The 17,644-nt window shown below is 45.4% G+C and overlaps 1 protein-coding gene across 14 annotated transcripts in view; it reads left to right on the top strand.

Annotated features, from left to right (window-relative positions):
* Positions 1 to 17,644, top strand: part of rap1gapb (RAP1 GTPase activating protein b) — a 76,492-nt gene that overhangs the window by 51,777 nt on the left and 7,071 nt on the right. For 5 of the 14 annotated variants that reach the window (XM_076024920.1, XM_076024923.1, XM_076024910.1 and 2 more), the window contains 15 exons: positions 1,018 to 1,053; positions 3,134 to 3,181; positions 5,383 to 5,421; positions 5,511 to 5,696; positions 6,038 to 6,141; positions 7,691 to 7,769; positions 7,860 to 7,913; positions 7,990 to 8,073; positions 8,197 to 8,297; positions 8,682 to 8,811; positions 11,865 to 12,020; positions 12,137 to 12,208; positions 12,283 to 12,369; positions 13,854 to 14,000; positions 17,092 to 17,223. In XM_076024920.1, the coding sequence (XP_075881035.1) occupies positions 1,036 to 1,053; positions 3,134 to 3,181; positions 5,383 to 5,421; positions 5,511 to 5,696; positions 6,038 to 6,141; positions 7,691 to 7,769; positions 7,860 to 7,913; positions 7,990 to 8,073; positions 8,197 to 8,297; positions 8,682 to 8,811; positions 11,865 to 12,020; positions 12,137 to 12,208; positions 12,283 to 12,369; positions 13,854 to 14,000; positions 17,092 to 17,223 (1,437 nt within the window). In that variant the 5' untranslated portion in view covers positions 1,018 to 1,035. Of the gene's footprint in view, positions 1 to 992; positions 1,054 to 3,133; positions 3,182 to 5,382; positions 5,422 to 5,510; positions 5,697 to 6,037; positions 6,142 to 7,690; positions 7,770 to 7,859; positions 7,914 to 7,989; positions 8,074 to 8,196; positions 8,298 to 8,681; positions 8,812 to 11,864; positions 12,021 to 12,136; positions 12,209 to 12,282; positions 12,370 to 13,853; positions 14,001 to 17,091; positions 17,224 to 17,644 lie in introns of all 14 variants that reach the window. The other 9 variants (XM_076024921.1, XM_076024911.1, XM_076024922.1 and 6 more) reach the window with 4 other exon arrangements.

The following is a 17,644-nucleotide window of genomic DNA, read 5'->3' as shown; positions in this document are numbered from 1 at the left end:
ATGGGGGACCATGGTGAACCACTCGCCTTGAGGTTGCTGGTCACTTCGCTCAGAGACAGAGCTGAAGGGACAGTGACTTAAGTGAAGAGGTTTTGTCTTGAGAGTTATTTCGCACGTGCCTTGAGTCCCAACGGTAGCATTGGCTGCATCCACAAGAAGCCCTCAGTGGAAGCGCTGAGAGGTCAGAAAGTGCGACCACTGCCCTTGCTGTTTGCACGACCCCAAACTGATCCTGACAACAGTCTGCTTTTATGTTCAAATCAGCATCCAGTACAAGCCAGATGTGCTGGGTTTTTGTTGTTGTTGTTGTTGTTGTTTTTTTCCTCGAGGTTTGTATCAATCTCAAAGAGCAGGTGTGTCGTGCAAAGTACTAAACTTGCGCGACAAGTTCCGCCATCTGTGTATGAATATGGAAGAAAGTGGCGAGTAAGTGCTCTGGGCAAGTGGTAGACGAGAAAAAAAAGTTATATAAATGCAAATCAGCGTGGCATATTACCATTTAAAGAGAAAGAAACAACCCGGAGTATTGCATTTTAGGCTGAATACACAAGAAGGCGTGGATGAGTTGGTTTTCTTTTTTTTTCCCTCAACGCTTCGGGGGGTTGATTATGTCTCCTCTGACCCCAAAAGGTCTCAAGATGCTTTTGATTGTTTTCTTTGCAGCTCAGAGAGGCTGCGGCGTTTAGCTGAATGTGAAAACGCGTTGCGATCGCGTCGCCTGCGGAGTCATGAAAATTTCAAACGCATCCTCAACCCCCCCCCCGGCCCCACCGTCTTCTTAGACTTGGAGCTGTGATGGGATCACTCATGACCAGGGTTAAGTCTAGATGTGAGGCAGGGCCACAGTGGGGACGGAATAAAGGAGCGTCAGACATCCGAGGCTGTAATCTTTCCTTCGCTTTTGAACCGTGCAGGCGGCATGCCCGTTGAGCACGGATGAAAGATGAGCTGAGGCAGCGGTGAACTGTCGAACCCTCTTGTCCTTTTTTTAGACCTTGTGTCAACTTTCTTCCCCAGACCACCGACCTGTTTGCCATGATCGAGAGGATGCAGGTAGGCTGTAACCGGTCCCCAGTCTCTGTCTTTGTATTCGCTGCCAGACCTCCTCGTCCGCTCTCTTTTCTGCCTTCAATCAAATCCTCGCGCTGACTTCCAAAACTCAAACTTGTCTTCTGCTCCCAGTTTTTTTTCAAAAGTCCCATTTGTCCTCCCGCCCCGATGTTTTTCGTACACCCGGTCCACGTTGCTGTTCCGCTCTTTGGCTTCCTGTGCTACTTTCAGCATTGACAAGCCCTCCAGGGAGTGTCGCTTGCTGAAACCTGAGGCTTCTGGACTTTTGTGTTTTTCCCTTCAAACCGCCGCCGCGTGTTGTGATTGCAGCGAGTGTGAAACCGGTGACAGTCGGCTTATCAACGCCGACCGAACGGAAGAATGGATGGACTCTGAGAGAATAGCAGTGGAGATTGAAAGGAATACTCTGTGTGGCACCCGCAGACTTTCTTATCTTTTCTCTGCCACGTTTTCTCCTTTATTTGTCTTCTTCTTAAACGATGTGTCACGGGAACAGACAGCTGTACGCCTTTCTGTTCCCGTGTCCCTTGAAGCTTTAGTCTCGCTGGGCCTTGTGCTGTTCACATGTTCGTGGAATACCACAAATAACAGTGTTATCTCAATCTACTACAGTCGTATCCTGCATGCCGTGGAAAACGAGGTCGGGGTTGTTTTTTCTGTTCAGCATTCCTGACACGCAAACAACAGCAGCTTATTTGATTATTGGAGCTGCGTTTACATGGACTTCAGTCGCCCGGTAATGACACTCATGTACTAGTGTTTAAGGGGGAACTTCATGCTCCTATACACATGATAGCACATAAAAACACACAATATACATAAGAACCCAGGAATCAGACACAATTTTGTTTTGAGGTTTAGTTTTTACAGCTAAAAATTGCATTTTTTTGATAATAAAAAACATCACAGTGCGTCATTAAATGCCAGCATTGCGTTCAAATGTTGAAACAACGTGTCCTCGCCTTTAAATGCCACTGCTACTGTGACAAACATACCTGGCTGTGACTGAAGGCTTCGTCAACACAGGGTCTGACAGTCATTATTGTTCACATGTGATGGTGCCATGTTTCTTATGGTTCAACAACATTTAGGTTTCTGACATGTCGCGGAGACGAGTCACAGGTGGTCAGCAGCTGTGGCGTATATGATGACGACACTCTGGTGCATAAACGGAAAGGTAAAAAAAAAAAACGTAGTTGAAAAAAACTGATCATTACCAGGATACTCCAGCCAATGTAAGTGCATGTTCTCCAACAAAGGGGAAAAGGAATTGGGTGGGTGGGATGAAAAGAGAAACGGAAGCAGTTCTGGGGCCTTTAATGAAGGCTCTTCCACTTTCCATTTGATCTGTCTGACTTAATCCTGCGGAAGAAAAAAAAAATGGGCTCTGCTACATTTTGGACCTCGCTGCAGGCCCTTTCATACAAGGAGCGCCGCTGTTCACTTCCGTCTGCTTTGGAGACTGCCAGTTGTCAGCGGAGACAGCGATGCGGGATGGATGGAGAAGTCACAAATTGACTGTGTGTATGTGTGTGTGTGCGTGTGTGTGTGTGTGTGTGTGTGTGTGTGTGTGTGTGTGTGTGTGTGTGTGTGTGTGTGTGTTTAAGCCCTTTGGGAAAAACATGGTTAGCGGTATCTATAGAAGGTCGGTTTCACTCCACCATAACGGAATTCTCTCCCACTTTATCTCCTGCTGAGATATGCCTCCAATTCCTCCTCCCACTTCTCCTCCTACTTCCTACTTATGCTTCCTCTTCCTTCGTGCCATCTGGTGATTTCCCTCCTGCCTTATGTAAACCTGAATTATTGTCACAGAGAATTATCTCACACCACGCCGCCGCACGGGGGAATTTTCAACAGAACTTGACAAGCTAAACTGTTCTGTGTGTGCGTGTGTGTGTGTGTGTGTGAGAGTGTGTGTGTGTGTGTGTGTGTCTTCACGTGAGTCTGAGATCTTTCACCTGATCTGTCAGTATCCTTTCCTCCCTACCTCTTTCTCCTTCTCTCCCTTCCTCTCTCTCTCTCGCTCTCTTTCTCTCTCTCTCTTTCTCTCTCTCCACAGGGTCTCAGAATGGATGAGCAAAGATGCCCCCTCCCTCCCCCCCTCAAAGTGAGTCCCAAATCCTCACATCACCTAGTAGTCCGGACTCGGGTAAAGCATCCCTAATGGCCAAGCCATAGACCTCGCCCTTATCTGCCGTCAGAAAGGCTTTAAGGCTTCGAGTGCGCAACTCGACGGGGGGAAACCGCGGCTGCAGAGGCCCTAAGCCGCCCTATTACCTGGGTGGGATAACGCAGCCGGCTCGGGGGAGAAGATGGCGATACTCTGAGCGGAGCAGAAGGACCGAGGTCAGGCCAGAGAGGGCGCACTAGATTGGTGAGCGGCTGAAAGTGGCACGGGGGAAGCCGTTGTTGCCGCAAAAACACTCACTTATCTCGGCGTAGGTGCGTTGGCGAGGAGAGCTCTTCACGCCCACCCATCCGTCTCCAGCTCTAACCAAAGCCACACACGGGGAACGAGGGACCATTCGGGAACCTTGGCTTTATTTCTGTCTGCAGTATGAGCTGCCCCGCCGTCTTTATAACGGGCACTGTAAACATGTGGAGTCACAATTTTTAAGGCTGTATTCTCAAAATGGTCATGTTTTCCTTCTCCTCTGTGGAAAACGGGGCCATGGGTCATCATGAAATGGAAGTCGTACAGACGCACCTTTGGAGGAAGCACAAAACTCAACAGGCTTCTGCTGCTCTTCAGTAACTCTGCCTTTTAGATATACAACAACCCTTTGCAGAATCATGAGGGCAGAGTATGTGGTTGTTCAACATGCTTAATCAAATCACCTGACCCCTCTGGCACCAAAGGTTTGTTGTTTGATCAAACTAACCGTCCAAGGGATCTTGCGTTCACACTGCAGATCTCATTGCTGAAATCAGATTTTTTTGCTGAAGTTTGTTTTTTGGATTCTGCTCAATGTCAGTATGCAGCATCCAACTTAAAAATCTTCTGGATCAATTTTTAAGTTGTTGTCCAATCGACTAAATTTTGACTAAGTGACAATAAGAAGAGTGACTGCCTTCATCACTGTTGTGCTACCTGCTCCTGCCTCCTCAATTTAGAACTGGTGTATATATAATGATTGACAGAGCTTCCAGTTTCTAAAAGGAGGCTTACCATTGGGTGCTGCGGTGTTTGAGGGACAAGCTGCACTCACGTTCGTATCATTGCTCATGGCAACACCCACACATCCAAATATGGAAACTTCTGGTCTCAAAACAAACTGGAAACTCACTGACTCAAACTCATCAACATGACCGCTCCGACTGAAGGATACGAAATCTATCCGAACATGGACTGATACAAACAGATACATACCAAAGGTCAGATGCGAAAATAAAATAAAATAAAAAAATAAACAAATGAATAACTCCGACTGTCTGAATCCGATATGCATCACATAGCTGCAAAGGAGCATGATTTGGGCCTGCAGTGTGAACTAGGCCTAAGTGCAATTTTATTCTTCGTGATGTTCCGTCGAGACTCAAAAATTACATTTGAAATTGGAGAAGTGAATAAATCAAAGAAATCACAGTGTGTAACTGAGGGGAAGTCAGCTCGTCAAAAATTGCAGGGAGATATTGCAAAACTGATTTCTAGAGTGCTGCCAATTTCACAGATAAATGCCACGGTGACGGAAAACAAACAGGTAAGAAAAGAGATGAAGCGTCTGCCGCTGTCAACGTCCACTGACGTGTTGCAAATATGATTCACAACAGTGCATGCACATTCATCAAGAAAGCTCTTTTTCTGTGGCAGATTTTATTGTCCCCGTTTCTTACAAAAACAAAATGTTTGAGGTTTGGCAAAGCAATTAATTGCTTTGGCGAGACAAATCCGGCTCTGACTAAAGAGCCCCTCAAGTCCCTCATTACAGAGACTGTTGTTTTGACGAGTTGATTAAAAATGTGCAGTATCTTGCTGAAAAAAAATCGCATTTCAGACAAAAACTGTTACAACACTGTTACAACACATCCAAGATCCCAAGTTGTTCAAATACAGCTTTCACTATCATCCAGTCAGATTAATCGACTTGTTTGTGTTTTGGCGGTGTTGTCCATGTTCCTTGTCCCCAAGGCACCAATGAACACAAATCTCATTGTGCCTTTTCCTTCCTTGCAAGAAGTTTCCAGAGAATTAACTAAATGTGGACGCAGTTAAAATTCCACCCGAGGGTTAATGGGCCTTGCTAGTTGATGACCCAAAACGAAAGGTATCTGAGGACGGAACTAATTTTTTTGTCTCCCTCTCTGCAGACAGAAGAGGACTACATCCCTTATCCCAGCGTCCATGAGGTATAAGAAGACAGACAAAGAGTGAAGTGTTGTCCTTGCCATGCAACAATCACAAATACCAAAACTCTATTTCTGTCCTTTGCCCTCAGGTTCTCGGCCGTAGAAGCCCCTTTCCGCTCATTCTGCTGCCCCAGTTTGGAGGCTACTGGATCGAGGGGACCAACCACGAGCCAAAAGAACCCCCAGACGCCGAGCAGCCTCCCTGTCCCGCCTCCCACGTCAAACTGGAGACAAACAGCACAGCCAAAATCTATCGCAAGAATTTCATGGGCAAGGTGAGGGAGATGAAGGATGGAATGCCTGGTTTTGGAAGATAACCGCTGCCTGACTGGTCTCGCCGACAGTCAGTCGACCTTCATGACTGTCTGGTGACAATAGTTGTAATTTCAAATAGAAAATTCAAGAAAGGTCCTCCAGCTCTAAAATGTTCTCGTTATAATTTGAGATATGTTGGTTTTTTTACTATTATAATTATTTTTTGCCAGTGATGATGATTGCACTCAGAATACTAACACTAGTGCTAAGGTCATTGGAGTTTGATTTTCTGTCCAAGTCCTGTTGGAGGTTTATTTTGTCTCACCTTCGAGCGTGTCGTGCTGCTGTGTGTACTCATCAGGAACACTTTAACTACTACACCATGGACACTGCTCTGGGCCACTTGGTCTTTTCCATGAAGTACGACGTCATCGGGGATCAAGAGCATCTGCGCCTGATGCTGCGGTACAATACCACTGTTGTTTTTACCCTGGTCTCTCTTCCCTTTGTTTATTTTCATTCCCTTTGTTTAATCACCACCTTTGACTTTGCTATAACCCATAAAATGCCTCCTAACCTTCATACCATTTCCTATTTTTTCCCACCACCAATGACCATGATCTACTGACAATCCTGCTCATAATGTCCATGTAATGCAGTGATTTTGAAATACAGTCATTGCTTGAATTTAAAGTTGACTGAACAAAAAGCCAGATTCCATCCCTGCCTTCTGCTTCCTATAAACCCTTGCTTCTTCAACTGCAAAATGGGTAGTAACTATCAAAGGACAATCTACCCCAAACTGTAATTTCACTCGCTTGCTACTTACCACTTTGTCAATTTAGGCAGCCATTTACAGCTGCAAAGTTTATCTTTGCGAAAGGCAGTCTTCAGTGTGAGTGGGACTCCAAATGGTTGTGAGATTCTCTGTGTGGCTGGATCAATGGATGGATGGATGGATGGATGAAAGGATACTTCCTACTTATTCTTGAAAAGGGTGCCCTACTTCTCATGGGTTAATTGCAACCGCTGCCCGTGACAGGTGAACAAATTATACATGGAACTGGGAATATGACAAAGTCGTCAGTATAAACTGGGTGAAATTTGAATGTTCGTTAAATTGTCCATTCACTTGACTTGAAACACTAACCACTAAGTACAAACCTGCTATTACTATTAGGAGTTGTGGGAGTATGTACATGAACACAAGGAACAGATAGGACTGCAGTAAAAAGTGGTAGCCACAGATGTGTATTTATTTCAGCCGCTTATGTAATTGGAGTTGAGTAAGAGCTATTAAAACGTGTGGTGCGCCCAAGTACCTCTCAATAAATATTGACTCGCAAAGCCGCGCTGTGCAGCGCACAACAATTAGCATGCAGCGCGCCATTCATCCTTGTTGCACAAGTGTGACGCCTCCCACCAGCCGTTACCCAAACGCTGCACTGACTCAGTGTCCTCCTGAGAAGCATCACATAACCTGAGAATTAATTTTAGCAACGCAGACGCTCCACTACAAGTTTGTTTTATGGCCCCATTCCCTCTTTGTTAATGGAGCCCGAGAGCGGAGGAGTCAGGCCAAGAGGCTTCAGCCCACTGCTTCCACACTGGATGGGCGCCACCTACGGCCAGCCCAACGACCCGGTCAAACTTAGTCATCTCCGCTATTGTAGCAGCTGCCGCTGACTCATGGACCAGGTTTAAAAACATCAGTGGGACGTCTTTATGATGGTGCACATGAATCCTTTCTTCTTTTTGCTGTCACTTCACCGTGCCGCACCAGCTTGAACATTCAAAAACTCTTTTTCATTGTGTCATTTCTTATTCTTTACTTCCTCCGTTTGTTATTTTTCGCCTGATTGCCTCTGTAATTTGGCTTTCAAGATTTATCGCCAGGCAGTCCCCAAAGATTTGCTTTCAACTGCCATTTTACTTCCGCTTGAAAAAAGACCTCAAAATCTAAAAACAGTGATAACATATTTTTTAAAGTAAGAAAATTCTTGTCTCCTTTCAGCACAAAATTTAAAACCTACCAGGACGTGATTCCCATTTCCTGCCTTACAGAGTTCCCCAACGTGGTTCAGATGGCCAAGGTACCACACAGAATAGACAGTCAAAAAAAAACTGCATGAGGTTTATTGTGTGGAGTTTTAAGTTATTCACCTAACCCTTTTATTTTGCAGCTTGTTTGTGAAGAAGTGAACGTGGACAGGTTCTACCCCGTCCTCTACCCAAAAGTAAGCACTTTGCCTCCTATTTCAGATCAACGAATATCCACCAACCCACTGAAGTGCTTTCTTTTGATCTACTCAGGCATCCAGGCTCATTGTCACATTTGATGAGCATGTGATCAGCAACAACTTCAAGTTTGGGGTCATTTATCAAAAGTTTGGACAGGTGAGTCCGGACCCCAAGTTTTTCATCTTGACAACTCATTCGTCACTCTCTCTCTTGCACTCCCTCATCCTCTCTCTCTCCCTCTTCCTCGCTCTCCCTCTCTCTCTTGTTTTTTCGGCGCAGACATCAGAGGAGGAGCTGTTCGGCAACATGGAAGAAAGCCCCGCCTTCGTCGAGTTCCTGGAGTTTCTGGGCCACAAGATCGAGCTCCACGACTTTAAAGGGTTCAAACGCCTTTCCCCCCCCCAACGATTTGCCTCGTGTTTCTCGGGAGCGGCCCGTCACTCCGTCTCTACACTATTGATTAGAGGGTGAATCCCTGAAAAAGGCGATTCAGAGTGTCCTGGCATTTGCGGCGCCGCTGACATTGTGATGGAGTGGGCAGCCGCAGTGCCCTTGGCGTGCTCTCGGTGATGGATGAGCGTGAATTGACCGGGCGCTCTCAGTGGTGCGCACTCGGGTGTTCCGCTCCTAATGCCGCTTTGTTCGTCCTTGCAGCTGCGTCGCCTCTCTTTTGCCTTTGCTTCTTTCCCCCTCCCCTCTTTCAAAGTTCCTCCTTTCTACTTCTCTCTGTCCTTAACTCTACACTTTCTCCATCTCCTCTCCAGATTCCGAGGCGGCCTGGATGTCACTCACGGCCAGACGGGGACGGAGTCCGTCTACACCAGTTTCCATAATAAGGAGATCATGTTCCATGTGTCCACCAAGCTGCCTTACACCGAAGGAGACTCGCAGCAGGTAGAGTGACAGCTCGGTGATTAACGATCGGGCCAACTCATTTGTGTTTTAAATGTCCGGTCAGTTCATTTCACCGATTGGCTTGTAAAGGCCTCTTCTTGTGACCCGTCCACGTGTCAGACGGCAGCTGAAACAACAGCCTGTGGATTTAACATCAAACAAATGTTTTGCATGCTAATATTGACTAGACAAGAAAGACCAGCCGTCTTTCAGTGAATGGGAAGCTGATTTTAGCTCAGCTTTGTTGGACTACTGGGAGACTGTTTCTTAGTCTGCCGTCTTCGTCTGTTTTGCATTTGGTCTTTGGGCTCAAGTATTGGAGCTACGCTCCCTCACTGTCTGTCCCAGAATGGATGCCCACTCCTCTCGGTGGGATGCCCACTTTTCATATTTAGGTTTAAAGTTCAGGTTTGTTAATCAGCCCCTAAGTGCAGATAGAAGTGTGTGAAGATTGACTCAGAGTGTCCTTGGGCAAGTACTCCTTCAGGAAGTACTGTGCCTCTTTCTGTGCTACCGTCAATTACTTCTAAATAGAAACTGATCTTATTTGAAAGAAAGCTATTGTGCTCTCCATGTTTTCAGAGATGTTTTGTTTTTGTTTATTAATAATAATAATAATAATAATAATAATAATAATAATAATAATAATAATAATAATAATAATAATGTTTTGTTTTTGTTTAATAATAAACATTATTATTATGTGCAATGGGAAAATTTCAAAGTGCTGTAAATTACCTGATTTTTCATCGATAGCATGAAAAACTGCGCTGAAGGCTTCAGTGGCTTCTCAATGGACAAGATTGCCTCATGTTGCAGCCGCTAGCTACCTAGCCACAGAGACTGGTTTGCTAATATCAGTTTTTCAACAATATGTGTATAAACTAGCAACAAGACATATAATTGCGTGCCTTGGCTGTAATGGACACTTTACTCCATCACCTTTCCACCTTGTACGGGATCTTAGCTAAAAATCCTGCTATCAATCTGACAAAAATCAGGACATGGCGCCAGTTTGCCCTGATTTCCCCCACAAAGATTTCATCTCTTGTTGGTGTGTCGAGGAGCCGTATTTCCGACATTCATACCCTGCAGTAAACTGTGTTAGTCTTGAGCTGTGTTGGAACACTGTCACTACAATCAGTAACACTGAACAAACTGTTCATATTGCCAAGGCATAAAAAAAGAAACAGGATATAAATAAACACCCATGTGTGATGAGTCAGGGAGGATACACGGAGAAGAGTCAACGTGCGCGCAGGAGCACTGCAGTGTTGCAGCCACGGGGTTCACGTCTCTTTAAGGGTTATACTGCCCCTGATGGTGCTCGTGCTGTTTTAATATTCTGATTTTCCTTCTTTTGCAAGATGCCCCAGTGAGAAACAAGTAATAGAGCCGTCAACTTATAAGCACAGAAGCAGCCGTGTGCTCGTAAATTTGGCAGCCACACGGAACCTGTCTCACTGCCGGCGTTGGCTTCATGTCAAGAAACACTTTGCGGGTCTGACTCACATGTTATTTTCGAATGTTTTATAAAATGAGTGCCGTCTATTGTTCAGATTTCAGACAACCTCCCCAATCTGTTTTTGTCCCTGACCATCACTTTTGAATAAAACAAACGAGAGTTTGACATTTAATACCATCTCGGTGCAGCTTTCCATGTGCCGTGGCCATGAGTTGGCGGATTTTCTCACAACTTGCCAGCACCTGAAGCAGATGGTTGATTGTTCCATCTTGAACACACAGGGTGAGGCTGTAAAAAAAATAATTGGACTGCTAACTGGAAAAGCAATCATCTATAAATTCTCAAGTAAACAGCGACTGGGTACACGACTCTTGAAAAACGTTATCGCGGCACCAATTATTGGATCCTGCTCTGTGGCTCAGAGGGCGTGAAGCAGCCGGTAGCGAGTAGAAAGGAATGATTGTTGCTATTGTTTGAAGGATAATTATCGGATATCCGACTTGTCAAAGAAGGAAACAATAGTCAGACTTTTTATTTCTTCGCTTTAGCATCCAAATGTTGGTCCTGAAACGTGCTTTCCTCGTTAAATCTGTGGAAAGATCTGTTTAAGATATAATTCCATTATGGTGTGTTCTTGTTTTCCATCCACCCTTTCCAATTCATTTCATTTAGAAGGATATATTGAAATAACACTAGCACTTTATGGACCATCGGAGCACTTTTTGAGCAGGACTTTCAGTTTCAGTTTCTTTAAAAAAAAAAAAAATAATAAAGATGCATATTTAATGCACGATTTATCAAACCAATTCAGTTGCCTTTTGATTTCTACTGATTACATGTTCTTATTGTGCGTCAGAGCAGCATCAATTGAACTATTCATACCATAACTGTCTCTCTCAAGAGAGAGTGTATGAATCATGTCTCATGTCTCACAAACTCCTGCTAATTTGTACATATATATTTACTGAAGGAATTTTTTTCTCTTTATTTTACCTGATTACCTTCGGACTTGGTGATATTTCCGAATTGCCGATTCCAGCAAAAAGTCAAAGAAGGCACATTCACCCTCCAGTAAGAGAAGGAAAGTGCCCGTCAATACTTGGCAAGGACAAGGGGTTTTGTTTTGTTTTGTTTTTTGTTTTTGTTTTTTTCTTCTTAAAGACATCACTCACATAACAAAAATGTGAGCTTTGTCCCCTGTGGTTTTCTACTGTCCTCTACTGCACAATGGGAAATGCTGCCACTCAGCCATCTGCCCAGTCGCAGAGTAGAGCAGGACTGTTTGACTTTGCGTCGTCTTCATTGGTATTCAGATGAATGTTCCCTTAAAAGCTCCTTTAAAGCCCGTCCATATCCGTATCAAAAAACAAAACAACCACTTTTTTCAGTTTTTCACCACCTTTGAGGGGGACGTATGGGAACCACTTAATCTTAAATTCTCTGCGCATATCTGACGAATGTGATGGGTGCCTAGCCGGCTTATTAACCTTTTGCTGAAGCACCTGGATGTGATCCTGTAGCAGAGCTGCAACGTTTGATACTCTGCTTTGTTATTCGAGCCCCTTCTGTTTATCTGTTAAACTCCCAGCTGCAGAGGAAGAGACACATAGGCAACGACATCGTCGCCATCATGTTCCAGGAGGAGAACACGCCCTTCGTGCCCGACATGATCCAGTCCAACTTCCTGCACGCGTACGTGGTGGTGCAGGTGGAGGACGCGTGCACGGACAATGTCACCTACAAGGTCGGTTTTGAGAACAAACTTCGCTGACCTCGCAGGGATGAGATAAACTCCTGTTCATTTTTTTTTAAAATACTTCCGGGCCTGAATTGAGCTGTTGCATGTCGATGACTCTTCAGGTGTCGGTCACGGCGCGCGATGACGTTCCTTTCTTCGGGCCGGCTTTGCCGGACCCCGCCATCTTCAAAAAGGTCGGCAGCAGTCCCCCTTTCCTTCGTAAACTTTCTTCTCCCTCGCTCATTATCGCTGTTTGCCTTTTGCTCAGGGCCCCGAGTTCCACGAGTTCCTCTTCACCAAGCTCATCAATGCCGAGTACGCTTGCTACAAGGCTGAGAAGTTTGCCAAGCTGGAGGTGAGAGCAGCATGTAATGCAAACTGTGCTGTAGGAGTGTGACTGCACTGCACTCAGTGTGTGTGTGTGTGTGTGTGTGTGTGTGTGTGTGTGTGTGTGTGTGTGTGTGTGCACGTGTGTGTGTGTGTGTGTGTGCGTACGTATGCGTACGTTTGCACTCTTGAGCGTAGCCAGTTGGCACAGGTGTGCGTCCTGCTGGCGGCAGACCAAGTCAATCGAGCAAAGACTCTGTGGATCGTCATGGACGTCGCGCTCTTCACGGCTGTAGAAGCCAGATGGAAAGTGTTGCAATGACAAACTACAAACTGCACAAAACACCCAATCAAGATTCAATATTCAAGATTGAAAATTGTTTATTGTCATTGTAAGCAAATTTAAGTTTGAGGTTGTTCTCGGCTAAAAACACACAGAATAAAAACACTCAAAATAAAAATACATGGAATAAAACATTCATGACAATAAATAAAAAAAACACACAGAGGAGTAAAAAAGAACACTCAGAGCGTGTGTGCAACGACGGTATCCCAGTACTATAAGACAAGGTTATGGGTGCTTCTTTTGAAGGTTGGAGACCTGATTCAGTCCACTTACTTCGGGTACGCTGTTCAATTCAGTCAGTAACACAAACAGCCAATCAGCCAATCACGCGGCCGCAACTGAATACATTCAGATAAAGTGGCCGATGAGTGTATATACAGTTTTGTTGGATATATTACATGCCTGCACGTATTGTTTCTAATTGTGCCTGCGTAGATAAGATCTGTCTTTGTGTACTTTTTCCTCCCTAGTGCTGTCACTTGGCTGATGCATACAGTGCAAATTTCCCTGTTGTGAGACAATAAAGGCTCATCTTATCTTGTAGCCAGCAGTGACTGGAGGGGTCGCTCTCTGCTGCTCTTTTGTTTTCTTTCTTTTGTTTTTGGCTCGACAGCTTTGCCATGTCGACCAGCACGGCTATGAACAGGAAGTTAATTGTCGTGCTTTTTTATTTTTTTATATTTAAAACTTTGTCTCATGTTGTGTGAAAAAAAAAAAAAAAAACATTCCCATGAAGGAAAAACAACTGGGCAAATTGGAATGGTGTACACACCCCGATGGATTTGGATTTAATTAATCTTGCAGTGAACATTTCAAAAGCTTATCAACAACCTATCTGATTAGCTGAACCACAAACCATCCATACATCCATCCATCAATTTTCAATACCCGCTTCTTCCTGAGCTCATAGTTGCGGGGGTCTGCTGGAGCCTCTTCCAGCTGCCAGGCCCGGAATCGAACCCTCGACCTTCTTGCTCTGAGGCGGCAGTGCTAAGCACTGCACCAATAATCAAACCACCCTTCCAAAATATCTCAGCTTTGTGGAGTCTCCCATTCCATATTCCATAATATTATTATTTACTCCAGTTCTTCTTTTCCTGCTCTGTAACTTCAACCACTCACTTGAGTCCCATCAATATATGATATCATGTGTCCCCCACGTTCAGGAGCGCACGCGTTCGGCCCTGTTGGAGACCCTGTACGAGGAGCTGCACATCAACAGCCAGTCCATGATGGGCCTGGGCGGGGACGACGACAAAATGGAGAACGGGGCCGCCGGCGGAGGAGGAGGGGGCTTCTTCGAGTCCTTCAAGGTACGGAACCCTCCCTCCCCCGGCTGCGCCGTCAGTCTGCAAGTCCATGTGCATGTTGACTGCGAGAAAAAAAAAACTCTGTTAGGATGGTTTTTCTTTTGTTTTTGTTTTTCACTTTTTCTTCACCCTCCACCTCTTGGCTGGGATTCTGGGTATTCACACCTGACAGAATTTTGGACAGGATGCTACGGTTTGCATGAAAGGCACCTCTCCTCTCCTGTCCGACTAAACTCGCCCCATCGGTGGCCACTAAGGTGGCGAAGCGAGCGGCCCAGCCACCGCCCGGCTCGATTGCGTGATGAACGATTTAATGACCCGTTATCAGCGAGCTGGCGATGCAGTTTGCGTGTCTCCTCGTGTGCAGAGATCGCTTCCCTCGTGCTTTTTTTTTTCCTTTTTGCTCCCCGTGTCGCTGATTTGTTCTCCGCCATCCTTCCTGTTTCTATTCCTTCTGCTCCGCTACGGAGGAACAGCCGCCTTCTGTCTGCTAAAAATGGAAAAAATCTTTCAGTTTTTTTTGTTTTTTTTTATCTGCATCCTCGCATTTACACAAACTTATCTGTGTGTGTAATATGCAAGTATGCATATAGGCAAGTTAGTGAGATTAAAACCTTGTTTCCAAGAGAGGTCAACAATAAGCTGCAACTGAAAGAAATCCTCGTTTTTTCAACTGACAAAATATGATAGATTTAAGATTTTTTTTTTTTTTTTTTAGATTTCCAATAAAGATTTAAGGATTTATCACATACTGACTTACTTACTTACTTATTTGAATCTAAATCTTTTCTGGCAAGAAGGACGAACATCCTGTGCGCTTTATATTTTGTATTTTTTTGCAAATTCTTTTTTGTGAATTTTTTAAGGAGGCAGGCCAAGCAGACATTCGCTGTATATGTGAAAGTGAGCCAGCCAGAGTGTGCAGGAGAATAAAGGGCGGACAGTCTGTGGTGGCATGCAGAATACAGTGGTGCACACGAACGCTGCGAGCAGGAATAGAAATCAGCTCACAATGATGAATGCTATTCACCGACCTCAGGAGCAGGTCTGGTGCAAAGAATGACAAACAATTCACCATAATCCAATAATGTCGGGCCAGTAGTCGGTGGTAAACCGACACACCGAAGAAACAAGACAGTGCAATCTAGCAGTGAGTGCAAAAAAGACAAAAAAAAACTACTGCACCTAAACTGTCGTGCATAAACATACGACCTATGAAAATACTGCGACGTGCTGAAAATCTACATTTTGGGGAAGACCCCTTCACATGCTTAGCAGAATCAGCGCAGCTATTCTGGGGGTGGCTGGTGGAGGAGGAGGTGACACTCTTGTCAGATCCATGTTTTACATTCAGCTCCTCCGTCTTGCACCGTTTCATCAAAGAGCAGACATGTCGGTGGCAGCACCGCCGCACCGTCGTGACGTGACTCAGCTGTGGCGCTGACGACGGCAAACAGACGACTTGATTGATCACTGATCAAAACAGAGAGGGCAAACTAGACACTCAGGCGTCGCTTTTGTCCCTGTCAACAGAAATACAGTTATTTACGGTATTCATTGGCATTTGCCTGCCCCTGAATTGAGACCGAGGAGTGCAGTACCTGTCATACACACCGGCACAGCGAGCTGTGATGTCATCAAAAAAGACCATTTGATTGAAGACTCTCTGTAAACGTGACCTCAGGCTCTCAGTTCCTCGACCTTCAGTAGTTCAGTAGTCGCCACCTTTACTCATTTCATCCAAGAGTAGATAGATAGAAATGGGTTTGTCTGTCCCCAGACATATTCAACAGGTAGAACAGATAGATAGATAGATAGATAGATAGATAGATAGATAGATGTTTACGTGGACTCAGACTCTTTCCACCTCCAACGCCGTCCATCTTTTCCCATCACCCCGCCCCTAAAAACAAGACCGCGGAGGGAGGAAGAGACGTCGTCCCCACTTCCTCTTTCCCACTCTGCCTCTCGACACTTGTGCTCTGTGACTGGCCCCACTCACCTCCGTCCCTCCCTCTCTCCATCCCTCCCCCCCTCCCTTTATTTCCACACCCAACTTCCGCCCCCTCGTCCTGCGCCGCTGCTGAGTCTGAACTCCTTGACCTCCAGCGCTCCCGCCTTTGCTGTATGCAGCTTCCTCCTCCTCCTGCTGCTGCTTGTTAACCTGCGCTGCCCCCTATAGGCCTTCACACTCAGTCCTGCATCCAGGCACAAGGATAAATACAAACATACATTTGCATTATACACATACATACAACATTTTAAATAATTTAATTTCAGATATTTACACATGCCAGCAAACGCATGTGTGTTTCGAAAAGAAAACATCAGGTCAGGTTTGCTTTGGATTTGAGCAAAGCTTACTCATTGTTTTCCCACTGAGGTTTGGCAAGTCACTCTGCGAAGATGGATGGTGGATGTGCTGGAGTTTGGCCACCGGGTGTCCGTAAAATTTCATTATATGGACAGAGGCAGAGTCGTGATTCACCGTTCAGTGTTCCGAATCACTTTCATTTCATTTTGTCTCCGTTTCTAGAATTTTTTTTTCTTGAGCTCGTCCTCCAGACACTGACTTCTGTCTGAAAGGTTGCTGTTTTTCGCAGCACCCCCCCGCCCTCCCTCCCTTGTAGTCCATCATAGTGAATTTTCAAAAAAAAAAAAAACAACCCTCCTCCACCTGCACATCATCTGGCCTGTAAATGTAATAGAAGTGCCTTCAATGGCTTTTGAAAGTTGGCTTTTTTCAAATGAAATACTCACTGATATTAGCGTATAAACTCTTTTCACAGCAACATATAGTTTCGGGTTAGGGTCGATTTATTTATTTACTTATTTGTCCAATTGCAGAACGACCGGTTGCTCCGTTCCACCCTCGAACTGAGGCAACCAAATGCAGATCAGCCATCTGTGTGTGTGTTTTTTTTCCACCGCCCCTTCAAATGTGTTTAATAGCCCTTTTCCTGCTAATTGTTGAGAAGCGTTTCAGCAGATAATTCCCCGACCTCGCGTCGGAGCGGCAGAGCCGAGCACTGTTTTCCTTGTCCTCCGTCCTCTCGCCACTGACACTCCAATATGTCCTCGTCTCTCTCTGTAGCGGGTCATCCGCAGCAGAAGCCAGTCTATGGACGCCATGGGCCTCAGTAACAAGAAGTCACACACAGTGTCCACTAGTCACAGTGGCAGCTTTACCCACAATCCCGCAGAGAGCCCCAAAACGCCGGGGATTGTAAGTAACAGACTTTTGGCGTGAAAGACGCCCTCACGACTCTCACTGCACATTTAATGGACACCATGTACATTTTCACCGTGCACAGTTGCAGGATACACACAATAACGCACGACTGCTTCATCCGTACATTACATCAATTCTTTAAAAGGCAGAAGTTTACAAATGACACATGAAAGGTAGTATCTTGCAGCGGTCTTCTCCCATCAGTGTTTAACATCAACGCTTTGATTCCAGACATTTTAATCGCACTCTTGCTTTTGTGCCGAAGGGCCTTTCGCTCGTTTTGTCTTTGCTTGTTTTCATTTTTGACGGACCGCCCTCCCCGTTTTCCCGGCGGATTTGTTTGCCGCCGGCACCCCATTCGCCGTCGCCTCTGACAGGGAGACCCCAAAAACTTGTGCGCGATTGCGACAAAACC

This window comes from Nelusetta ayraudi, unplaced genomic scaffold (assembly GCF_046127955.1).
Source record: "Nelusetta ayraudi isolate G7.1 ecotype Tasmania unplaced genomic scaffold, CSIRO-AGI_Nayr_v1 ptg000017l, whole genome shotgun sequence".
Taxonomy (NCBI): Eukaryota; Metazoa; Chordata; class Actinopteri; order Tetraodontiformes; family Monacanthidae; genus Nelusetta; species Nelusetta ayraudi.
The sequence above is the reverse complement of the archived record's forward strand: the minus strand, read 5'-3'. Positions and strand labels throughout refer to the sequence as shown.